We start from the raw sequence: 13,274 nt of genomic DNA, 5'->3' as shown, positions 1-13,274 counted from the left end.
GCCGCATGTATTTTTCTTCTCTACCATTGCCGTGTTTAACCTTGACGATATGTTCCACTGCTGAATACCACCCGAAGATGATTTAGGAACCACTGATGTTATGAGTGTTGTTTACAAATGTGGAAGTTCCAACCCAGTAGTGCCCACTCCATCGCCCCATGACTGTATCCAAAATCTTGTACAATCTTGTAGAAATCTTGCAGATAACAAGAAATAGTTTGCTCCTAATCCTTTCCAACCAAGCGATTGAGGGGACAGTGCTTTATTAAGTGGGCAGGGCTTACTTAGCGTGTCTGTAAACAGAGCAGTGGGGTAGGGCTCCTACTGCAGCCAGTTGCCTTACAGTCAAAGAGGTTTATGTGAAGGAGAAAGGGAAGAAATCTTAATATATTTCTCACAACTCTGGATGCAATATGATGCAGAAAAGGATGAAACGAGACTAGGAGATTACAGGAGGACCTGGTGATTGTCACATTTGGGATAACTTTAATCAGCTTATTACATTTTATTGCATATAACTATATGTACTGAAGTGATCTACTGATATATTGACCAGCTCAACATATTAGATTTCTTAAATTCAAACAACGAAACACGAGCTTGAAGAAAATATGAAACACACAAAAAAGCACAGGAACAACGAGGGTTGTTAGTTGTGTGTACTGTGTACTGCCACTTGCAATACTTCCAAATACTCCGGACAAAACTGATATGCTGCGCTATGCCTACTGGAGGGCCTGACGGGACTCTGCACGACACAGGGATTCAGAGAACACCAAAAAGAGAATCCTTGTGTCATGCTCCGCCCCCACAGGCCCTGCACTAGTCATTACCCAATATGTCAGTTTTGTCCAGGGTGTTCCTTCAATTTTGTAAAAAAAAAAATGATTGATATGCAACTAGGAAAAAAAGTCTGGTTTAAGTTGTCCCTTTTCCGTTTTTACCCTCAATTTAGTGCCAATACTTTCTTGCTCTGAGGATTTTTTCACCCTGAGATAGGTTGGTTGCTAGGGACATTCTGCCTGACAACCCCATTAAAAGACAGGGGTCGTTAGGAAGGGTGACCCTAGCAACTAAACTGTTTCACTGTTTGCTGTCAACACAGGGTCAATATAAAGAAAAAGCAGCCTGGCAGCAGTTACAGCATGTCATTGCTCATCTCAGGCGGCTTTATTAATCAGATTTTTATCCAAATTCCATGAATACCAAGTAGCTACGTATATATGTTTATTCTTCTGTCTTTTGGACCACTGTTTATTATGTAATTTTTGCAAGTGTAATAATGTCCCATGTTCTAGTGGTATTTACCTTATACAAATCTTCCAAACCTTCCTTATTGAGGCTCCTCCCCCTGTGGAGGCTCCTCCTCCCTATTGAGGCTCCTCCCCAGAGTTTATATGCTCTAGTTTTCTGAGAATTTTCTCTGACTAATGGTTTTAGTTGTTTGAAGGTTATTATCTGTCAGTAATATAATTCAGCTCAGACAATATAGATAAGCTGGAATCACCGATCATAACTGTGCCCTGATGGAGTAGAACTAAAATGTAACAAACACTGGAAAAAAAATAAATGACAGGTGCCTAAAGGTAGTGAGGGACTAATGTAGATATTTAGACCAGAATTGGATAATCACTTTAATGGTCAATTCTGCAATGATGTTTGAAATAATGTTCAAGCCACCTGGTGGACACAACAGATCAAGTTTACTAAAGATAGATAGATAGATAGATAGATAGATAGATAGATAGATAGATAGATAGATAGATAGATAGATAGATAGATAGATAGATAGATATGAGATAGATAGATAGATAGATAGATAGATAGATAGATAGATAGATAGATAGATAGATAGATAGATAGATAGATAGATAGATAGATAGATAGATAGATATGAGATAGATAGATAGATAGATAGATAGATAGATAGATAGATAGATAGATAGATAGATAGATAGATAGATAGATAGATAGATAGATAGATAGATAGATATGAGATAGATAGATAGATAGATAGATAGATAGATAGATAGATAGATAGATAGATAGATAGATAGATAGATAGATAGATAGATAGATAGATAGATATGAGATAGATAGATAGATAGATATGAGATAGATAGATAGATAGATAGATAGATAGATAGATAGATAGATAGATAGATAGATAGATAGATAGATATGAGATAGATAGATAGATAGATAGATAGATAGATATGAGATAGATAGATAGATAGATAGATAGATAGATAGATAGATAGATAGATAGATAGATAGATAGATAGAGAGAGAGAGAGAGAGAGAGACAGACAGACAGACAGACAGACAGACAGACAGACAGACAGACAGATAGATAGATAGATAGATAGATAGATAGATAGATAGATAGATAGATATGAGATAGATAGATTATGAGATAGATAGATAGATAGATAGATAGATAGATAGATAGATAGATAGATAGATAGATAGATAGATATGAGATAGGTAGATAGATATGAGATAGGTAGATAGATATGAGATAGATAGATAGATATGAGAGAGATAGATACATAGATAGATAGATAGATAGATAGATAGATAGATAGATAGATAGATAGATAGATAGATAGATAGATAGATAGATAGATAGATAGATAGATAGATAGATAGATAGATAGATATGAGATAGATAGATAGATAGATAGATAGATAGATAGATAGATAGATAGATAGATAGATAGATAGATAGATAGATAGATAGATAGATAGATAGATAGATAGATAGATAGATAGATATCTAGAGCAGATGTCGTAGGAAAGATTTGTGCATACTGGATTCTAACATGCCCGATCCTTTATTCCGGCAGCAGATAACCCGCTGTTAGAAATGTCTGGCAGCAGCTTATTCTCTTCTTCCAATTGAGTTTTCGACTGACCTCTATCTAAAGTGTACGAGCACCTATAGATATAAACTATTGTTTTAGATAAAGCACGCTAAACGATGTTAAAGTCCTCTTACATGATCTGACGTGGGCCGTGTAAACGAGCGCCGATCAACGAGACAGCTTGTTGATCGGCGCTCGATTGCTCCATTCACAAGGAGCTGGTATGGGGTTGAGCGCTCGTTATTCCGATCGTTCCTCCTTATACATTTCTATAGTGTCGGCAGCGCGTCTAACTGTTTACACAACGAGATGTGCTGCCGACAACGATAACAGTTTAGGAATTTATAACGATGCAATCAGCCAGTGACCGAGCGTTTACTCGTTCATCGGCTGATCGTTGTCCTGTTTACACTGGGCAATTATCGGGAGCGAGCATTCTATAAACGTTTGTTTGCCATGTAAAAGGGCAGTTTCTCTGTCTGCAAATCAACATCTATCCCTCAAATAAGCTGAAACAATGGAGCAGAAATGATGTGTTATATTAGTAATTAGACCAGAGATCATGACACCTCATCCTCAGTGCCCAGAGAATTCCTTATACAACAGCGCTATGCTTGTCCATGGGCTCTGACTGGTTTTGAAGTTATTGGGTATTAGCTGCAATACCAGACACAACCTATGAACTAGTGTGGCACTGTTGTTTCTTGACACCCCCTTCAATGCATGGAATCACACAACTGTTGTTCATCATGAAAAAAAACCATGTCTTTCACACTGAACCCACCAGGGGGCGCTGTATTAAGTATTGCATCATCTTGCAGTACACAACTGATCCATTGCTGACAAATAGGAAGAAACCACTTGTGATGTTATTACATAAGATGAATACATTTTAAACAGATGGTTAATGCAGAGACATGTAAAATTTTTAATTGGTGGGGGTCTTTGAATATTCCTATACCTCCTACCTGTCAGGTAGATAAAATAGAGCCCCCTTAACAAGGTCCGCTACATGATACAAACAAAGTGGTAGCTACACCGTAAAACAACTGCATGGAGACAAGACCCCCAAATATAGTGTCAGACATATGCCTTCGATATACAGTGCAGCCACATGCCCCCATTAAGTGTCAAACTATTATATGTAGAAAATTTTTGTTTGCAAATTTCTGTCTTTATAATTATTTATATAGCAGCATTATATTCCCCAGTGAGGGTCACAAACTTCATTTCTCCTCTATATGTTTTTGAAACCAGATGTGAACTCACCAAACACGTGTAATACATATAAACTTCATACAAATGTTGTCCTTCAGATTCAAACCCAGGACCCCAGTGCTGCAAGGCAAGAGAGCTAAGCACTGAGCCATTGTGCTGCCTTATACTTTCCTATCAGCAGCGGATTAAATAGACCATATGCCCTGGGCTGTTCCCCAATCTTGGCCCCCCTTCTCCACCGCAGTCCTGCCGTGCGATGTCATGTCCATAGTTAACACCACCTTTCTGTGCGAGCATTGACAAATAGGTGTAACAATTCCCCTTCTCATACTGACAGTCTCCAACCATCGCTGACAGTATCACACTGTGTAGGGACACATGCTCTTGACAAGGGGAATGGTGACACCCATATGTCTATTAGTTCTGGACTACACAAAGACTTTTTGTGGAATACAAATATTTCCTATAACAAACATGTCAGGAGAGGGGACAGATTGTCTTTAAATCCAGTGACTCACAGATGACATCTTTTCAGATTCTAGTCTTTTTCTCTTTTCTTCTCCATCCATTCCAGACCTCATGACGACTTCTCCCAGCCACGATCCATTTCTGCAGAACTTGCCACTCAGATGTCTTCGTCTCCTCACTTTCCCATCATTTCCACACATAAACAAAGATAAAATTCTCAATGTGCCACACACTGTGCCCCTAAAAATAATTGCACCATACACTGCGCACCTGAATATAATAGTACCATGCACAGCCCCTGAATATAATATTACCCTACACTGTACCCCTGAAAATAATAGGACCAGACACTGCACCCCTGAACACAATAGTACCATACACTGTACCCCTGAATATAATAGTACCATAAACTCTGTCCGTGAATATAATAGTACCATACACTGTGCCCATGAATACAATTGTGTCAAACACTGTAAAGTAAAGCACCACACACAGTGCCCCCTGTGGACAGTGCCACTCACAATGCCCCCTGTAGATAGCGCCACTTATAGTAGCCCCTGTCAAAAGTGCCACTCACAATGCCCCTTGTAGGTAGCGCCACTAACTGTACCCACTGTAGTTAAGTGTAACACACATTGCCCCATTTAGATAGTGCCACATATAAAGCCTCTGTAGATAGTGCCATTGACGATGCCCCCTGTGGATAGTGCCCAATATAGAGTCCCCTGTAGATAGTGCCCCCTGTAGATAGTGCTCTCTACAGTGCCCCCTGTAGGTATTGCTCCGCATAGATCCCCCTGTAGATAGTGCCATTTACAATGCACCCTGTAGATTAGTGCCCCTTAAGGATGCTCCTTGTAGATAGTGCCATTCACAATGCCCCCTATAGAGTCCTCTGTAAATAATGGCACTCACTGCCCACTGAAAAAAAACACAATTGGTAAAGTGCCAAATGGCGGGGCAGGGAACTGATAGTTCTCATACCTCAGAAGTGCTAGAATGATGAATAGTATCTTCTTTCTAAGTACAGAGATACAATTGAGTGCATGGTAACCGGTTCTGGGTCCTGCTTCTCCCCAGTTCTTCAAACCGGCTGTAATTTTAAAAACCGATTCGGGACAATCGGTGCAAACTGGCCGAATTCCACCCCTGTATGGGCCCCCTGGGAGCCTCGGGCCCCAGGCAGCCGTCCAAACCCCCCATCCCTAATGAGGATCAGTCATTGCTTCCCTCTAGCACGAGGAGTTCTATTGACCTCTGGCTCACAGGTCCTTTTCAGGCTTGGCAGGCGGGGGTGGGGGGGTAATGGAAATCCAGAAATAGTGGGACTGGGCACATTTACTGATGCAATCTAATAATTAGACAGCGTAAACTTAGACGGGGCAAACACAAATTGTGCCAAATTTATTGCAGTGGTGCATGGTGCATTATAATTTTGGTGCATCTTGCATGACCTGTTAGACACTTTTCTCTTCCTTATACCACTTTCGATTTGGCTTGTTTTGCTCAAGAATTTTGTGTTATTTCTTTGGCACATTTTTGGCATACATTGGGGCATTATAAGCTACACCCTTTCCTGGAAAGCCACGCCCATTTTCTTACTAATACACGCCCCCTTTTGTGACACTTTAATAAGTGCCTAGTAAGTTGCTCACATCAAACTTTTTGAAAACTGCTTCTAAATGCACCAATTTGTGGCAAAATTTGGCACATTTTTCAACACTTTCTAGAATTAAACACAGTAGTACATCTGCTTTATTTTTTTTACAGTAATTTTTTATTTAAAATATGAGAAAATCTGTGTCCGACCCTACCTAGGAGGAAGGAGTGGCCAAGCCCATTACATTCAAATCTATGTCAGCGTTATTAACTTAGTTCAGATTACTCCTTTAAATCCGTTTGTGACTGTGGACGGATAGGCAGGGAGATTGTATTAAATGTACATTTTTCCTGACCCCTGCTTGGTAGTTTTGGATTATTCCATTATAGCTTTTCCAATAATATCATTTTAAGGAATTGCTATTTGTGCAATTGATGTGGAACCCCAATGTTTTCTCTTATAGGTTTTCCTTGAGAAGTCTACGTCACAGGAGAAATGGAAAATTCCCAGCTGCTCTATGACAACTCACTGGCACAATACAGAAAATAAAGAAGAGCATGGGATGCAAATATATATAAAAAAAGAAAGAACAACAAAAAATTGTACAAACAAACAAATTTTAATAAATCTCTACATTTGAAGTCCACATTTTGTTTTGAGAATCTTTGTAAATCGTTGTATTGACTTCTCTCACTGATTTTGAGTTTTGTGATTTTTTTATTTTTATTCTCCATTCACATAAAAAAATAAATTCAGAATATTTCTTATTTCCTATTACCAGAGGACAAGCATTGTGGGTGCTCAGAAGACAGTTATACAGTTACAGCTAAACTGGTAGGTCACATGTCTGACAAAGGGGTGGAGCTAAATAACTGTCTGTTTCCAAGGGCAACCACAGAATTTTAAATATGTATATGGAGTAAACAACATGGAGAAATTCAACTAGGCAGGTCTTGGGTAATTGTGACATAGCGAGCGAAGGACGGAGCGTGACAAAATGACCAAAAAAAGTATTAGTCTGGGCATAAAAAGAAGATGAAACTCTTATAACTATAAGGCTACGTTCACATCTGGGTTGGAGACATTCAATGAGGTTCATCAAGTTCTCTTGTACATTCCATCATACTTGGCGAGAAAAATAACGCTGCATGCAGCGTTATTTTTCCCATCAAAACAACGGATACCATGATGAAATGTTGAAACCTCTCGTACCCAATTGGGTTTGGCGGGCACCGGTGGTATCCGTCTTACAACAGAACAAGCACTGCGTCCAGGTTTCTGTTGTAAATGGAAACCAGGATACAGATGTGAACAGAGCCTTAAAGAAAGCCATTGAGGATGATAAGTATAACAAGGGTAGGGGAAAACTATGACTCTAAACAAAACTCAAAAACAATATTCCGTAAAAGAATTGTTTCATGAAGACAATTCCTCCTCTAAATACAGCCATCCAAAGGTCAGTTTATCACTGCAGGACATGCTCCTTTAATCCCTTGGGATCGGCTGTTGTTGCTGGGGGTAGGTTTGTCTGGCTATATAATTTTCCTGCAGCTGCCACTGCAGGGGAACTGTGGTATTACATTATGGCCTTTCAAATGAATGTTTGCTCATGTAATACATGGATACTGTAGGTGGGGTTCGCCAAAGTAAAACTACTTTGTTCTTTACCATAGTGGCGGGTTCCCTCTATGACCTCCATATGCCCTAAAAGGTTAAATGAAAAGGGGTTGTATTCAAGAGACAAACCCTTAAAAGTGTAGATTCAAACTCAACAAGTTATATAAATTCCCTGAATAGGTTGCTCTTTATAAAATACAAAAAGGATTTCACTTTAAAAAAAAGAAAAAAAGAAAATCATAAAATGGAAAAGAAAAAAGAAGCTTAAGTGCAATTTTTTTTTTTTTTTTAATATTCTGTTGAACTTTTATCAAAAAGATAATCCGAGACGTCTCTAATTATAACTTGTGTCAATTTGCCCTTCAGGTTTGCAGCGTAAAGAAGAAATTGAAATACAATAAAATGGGTCATTATCTTAGAATAAGCCTCTCGGATGTTTATGACTGAAACCTATTTCATTTATTTTTGTGGAAAAGTAACTGAACTAAATGTTGAAACCCAAAGGGATGCTGATTTTCTCAATTTCTTTGCGAATTTACAATGAAATGAAGGATAATGAAAGTCTCCTGGAGGGACGCTTTGAGGATGAGCCGCTGATCTCAGTCTTTTACTGTGTTAAATAGGAGAACAGAGACAAGTCATTATCATATTTAAGAAAAGGCTGCAGGCTGCGTCATACACAAGATTGTTCTGTTTAACTTTTAAAATATACCTAAATATATACCAATACTCTTCCCATAATAGACAGCTACAGACAAGCATTATAGTAAAGTGTAAATGTATCTTCTTTTCAGATAACAATAAACATAATTTTCAGTTAAATAAGATTTTTTGGGGAATATTAGTATATATATTTGTGTATATAGGGGCAGTATTATAGTAGTTATATTCTTGTATATAGGGGGGCAGTATTATAGTAGTTATATTCTTGTATATAGGGGCAGTATTATAGTAGTTATATTCTTGTATATAGAGGGCAGTATTATAGTAGTAATATTCTTGTATATAGGGGCAGTATTATAGTAGTTATATTCTTGTATATAGGGGCAGTATTATAGTAGTTATATTCTTGTATATAGGGGCAGTATTATAGTAGTTATATTCTTGTATATAAGGGCAGTATTATAGTAGTTATATTCTTGTATATAGGGGGCAGTATTATAGTAGTTATATTCTTGTATATAGGAGGCAGTATTATAGTAGTTATATTCTTGTATATAGGGAGCAGTATTATAGTAGTTATATTCTTGTATATAGGAGCAGTACTATAGTAGTTATATTCTTGTATATAGGGAGCAGTATTATAGTAGTTATATTCTTGTATATAGGAACAGTATTATAGTAGTTATATTCTTGTATATAGGGACAGTATTATAGTAGTTATATTCTTATACATAGGGGGCAGTATTTTAGTAGTTATATTCTTATATATAGGAGCAGTATTATAGTAGTTATATTCTTGTATATAGGGAGCAGTATTATACTAGTTATATTCTTGTATATAGGGGCAGTATTATAGTAGTTATATTCTTGTATAGTGGGCAGTATTATAGTAGTTATATTCTTGTACATAGGGGGCAGTATTATAGTAGTTATATTCTTGTATATAGGGTCAGTATTATAGTAGCTATATTCCTCTTGTATATAGGGGTAGTATTATAGTAGTTATAGTCTTGTATATAGAGGCAGTATTATAGTAGTTATATTCTTGTATAGTGGGCAGTATTATAGTAGTTATAGTCTTGTATATAGAGGCAGTATTATAGTAGTTATATTCTTGTATAGTGTGCAGTATTATAGTAGTTATATTCTTGTACATAGGGGGCAGTATTATAGTAGTTATATTCTAGTATATAGGGTCAGTATTATAGTAGTTATATTCTTGTATATAGGGGCAGTATTATAGTAGTTATATTCTTGTATATAGGAGCAGTATTATAGTAGTTATATTCTTGTATATAGGGGGCAGTATTATAGTAGTCATATTCTTGTATATAGGAGGCAGTATTATAGTAGTTATATTCTTGTATATAGGGACAGTATTACAGTAGTTCTATTCTTGTACATAGGGGGCAGTATTATAGTAGATATATTCTTGTATATAGGGGCAGTATTATAGTAGTTATAATCTTGTATATAGGGGGCAGTATTATGGTAGTTATATTCTTGTACTTAGGGGGCAGTATTATAGTAGTTATATTCTTGTATATAGGAGCAGTATTATAGTAGTTATATTCTTGTATGTAGGGGCAGTATTATAGTAGTTATATTCTTGTATATAGGGGGCAGCATTATAGTAGTTATATTCTTGTATATAGGAGGCAGTATTATAGTAGTTATATTCTTATATATAGGGGCAGCATTATAGTAGTTATATTCTTGTATATAGGGGTAGTATTATAGTAGTTATATTCTTGTATATAGGGGGCAGTATTATAGTAGTTATATTCTTGTATATAGGAGCAGTATTATAGTAGTTATATTCTTGTATATAGGGGCAGCATTATAGTAGTTATATTCTTGTATATAGGAGGCAGTATTATAGTAGTTATATTCTTGTATATAGGGTGCAGTATTATAGTAGTTATATTCTTATATATAGGGGGCAGCATTATAGTAGTTATATTCTTGTATATAGGGGCAGCATTATAGTAGTTATATTCTTGTATATAGGAGGCAGTATTATAGTAGTTATATTCTTGTATATAGGGTGCAGTATTATAGTAGTTATATTCTTGTATATAGGGGCAGTATTATAGTAGTTATATTCTTGTATATAGGAGCAGTATTATAGTCGTTATATGCTTGTATATAGGAGCAGTATTATAGTAGTTATATTCTTGTATTTAGGGAGCAGTATTATAGTAGTTATATTCTTGTATATAGGAGCAGTAATATAGTAGTTATATTCTTGTATATAGGAGCAGTATTATATAGTTATATTCTTGTATATAGTGGCAGTATTATATTAGTTATATTCTTGTATATAGGGGAAGTATTATAGTAGTTATATTCATATATATAGGAGCAGCATTATAGTAGTTATATTCTTGTATATAGGGGCAGTATTATAGTAGTTATATTCTTGTATATAGGGGGCAGCATTATAGTAGTTATATTCTTGTATATAGGGGCAGCATTATAGTAGTTATATTCTTGTATATAGGGGGCAGCATTATAGTAGTTATATTCTTGTATATAGGAGCAGTAGTATAATAGTTATATTCTTGTATATAGGGGCAGTATTATAGTCGTTATATTTTTGTATATAGGGGCAGTATTATAGTAGTTATATTCTTGTATATAGGGGCAGTATTGTAGTAGTTATATTCTTGTATATAGGAGGCAGTATTATAGCAGTTATATTCTTGTATATAGGGGCAGTATAATAGTAGTTATATTCTTGTATATAGGGGCAGTATTATAGTAGTTATTTTCTTGTATATAGGAGCAGTATTATAGTAGTTGTATTCTTGTATATAGGGGCAGTATTATAGTAGTTATAGTCTTGTATATAGGGGGCAGTATTATAGTAGTTATATTCTTGTATATAGGAGGCAGTATTATAGTAGTTATATTCTTGTATATAGGGGGTAGTATTATAGTAGTACTATTCTTGTATATAGGGGGTAGTATTATAGTAGTTATATTCTTGTATATAGGGGGCAGTATTATAGTAGTTATATTCTTGTATATAGGAGCAGTATTATAGTAGTAATATTCTTGTATATAGGGGGTAGTATTATAGTAGTACTATTCTTGTATATAGGGGGTAGTATTATAGTAGTTATATTCTTGTATATAGGGGGCAGTATTATAGTAGTTATATTCTTGTATATAGGAGCAGTATTATAGTAGTAATATTCTTGTATATAGGGGCAGTATTATAGTAGTTATATTCTTGTATATAGGGGCAGTATTATAGTAGTTATATTCTTGTATATAGGGAGCAGTATTATAGTAGTTATATTCTTGTATATAGGGGGCAGTATTATAGTAGTTATATTCTTGTATATAAGGGGCAGTATTATAGTAGTTATATTCTTGTATATAGGAGCAGTGTTAGGCTGGGTTCACACGTGGCGGAATTTCACTTAAATTCCGCTGCGGACATTCCGCAGCGTTAATCCGCAGCGAAGCCGTTTGTCCATTGACTTACACTTTAATTTAGCAGTGTTCGTTTAGACGAGGCGTAAAATTCCGCTGCGGAGCATAGGCTGCGGAGCGGAATTTGGTGTCCGCAGCATGCTCTGTCTGTTGCGGAGCAGTGGCGGACTCATGGCGGAATTTCTCCATTGACTTCAATGGAGATTCTAAGTTCCGCAATGAAGTCCGCAGCTGTCATGCACATGTTATGTGTGCTGCGGATCCGTCTTGCTTTTTTAACTTGACATTTCTTCATTCTGGCTGGACCTATGTATTTCTAGGTCTACAGCCAGACTGAGGAAGTCAATGGGGCTCCCGTAATGACGGGAGCGTTGCTAGGAGACGTCTGTAAATAGTCACTGTCCAGGGTGCTGAAAGAGTTAAGCGATCAGCAGTAACTGTTTCTGCACCCGGGATAGTGACTACCGATCCCAATATACATGTATCTGTAAAAAAAAATGAAGTTCATACTTACCGAGAACTCCCTGCTTCTGTCTCCAGTCCGGCCTCCCAGGATGACGTTTCAGTCTAAGTGACGGCTGCAGCCAATCACAGGCTAATAACAGGCTGCAGCGGTCACATGGACTGCCGCGTCATCCAGGGAGATCGGGCTGGATGCCGAAGGAGGGACGCGTCACCAAGACAACGGGCGGTAAGTATGAATTTCTTTGACTTTCACAAGGGAAAGTGCTGTCCCTTCTCTCTATCCTGCACTGATAGGGAGAAGGGAAGTACTTTTACCGCAGTCCGCAGCAGCTAGTCCGCATCAATTTACTGCACATTTTGTGCAGATCCGCAGCAGAATCTGCAACGCAGATTCTGTGCGGCATTGATGCGGACAGTTGCGGAGGAAATCTGCCACGTGTGGTCATGCCCTAATAGTAGTTATATTCTTGTAAAGGTAAGTAACAGGAATAAACGCCGGAGAATACAAAATAAACAGCATAATATGTGCTGACCGGCAATCTTTAAATAATCAAAGCAATTTAAACCCCTGAGGACGCTCCCCTGTATTTACAGGGGCGCAGAAACGCGTTGGGACGTTTGCTTATCTGTGGTTTACAGACCATTCTTATAATTGCTAGGGTCCTCTGTGAATGTCTAAAGTGTTGCACTTTGCTATCAGTGCATATAGGACATCTATAGGCTTGTAGATTTTGTATCGTTATGGCAAATGGACTAGTAGTGTGAATCACTCCACCTGTCTAGTGTTGCATTGATATAAAAGTCCACTATAGGTTACTCATTTATCTCAGACACTTTATCAGGGATCTCGGATCTGTTTTGCCAACGCCTATACTCAGATTGTTGGGCATTAGTGCCCTATTTTTTAGAATTATACCAATAAAATATTTTGA

The 13,274-nt window shown here is 37.1% G+C and overlaps 1 protein-coding gene across 1 annotated transcript in view; it reads left to right on the top strand.

Moving 5' to 3' along the window:
- Positions 1-6,793, top strand: part of LRFN5 (leucine rich repeat and fibronectin type III domain containing 5) — a 161,997-nt gene extending 155,204 nt beyond the window's left edge. Inside the window, exon 5 of the mRNA XM_075844280.1 lies at positions 6,617-6,793. Coding sequence (XP_075700395.1) covers positions 6,617-6,627 — 11 coding nt within the window. The 3' untranslated portion in view covers positions 6,628-6,793. The remainder of the gene's footprint in view (positions 1-6,616) is intronic.
- Positions 6,794-13,274: the final 6,481 nt, after the last annotated feature.

The sequence above is a fragment of the Rhinoderma darwinii genome, chromosome 12 (assembly GCF_050947455.1).
Source record: "Rhinoderma darwinii isolate aRhiDar2 chromosome 12, aRhiDar2.hap1, whole genome shotgun sequence".
NCBI lineage: Eukaryota > Metazoa > Chordata > Amphibia > Anura > Rhinodermatidae > Rhinoderma > Rhinoderma darwinii.
This window is presented reverse-complemented; position numbering and strand designations above follow the sequence as displayed.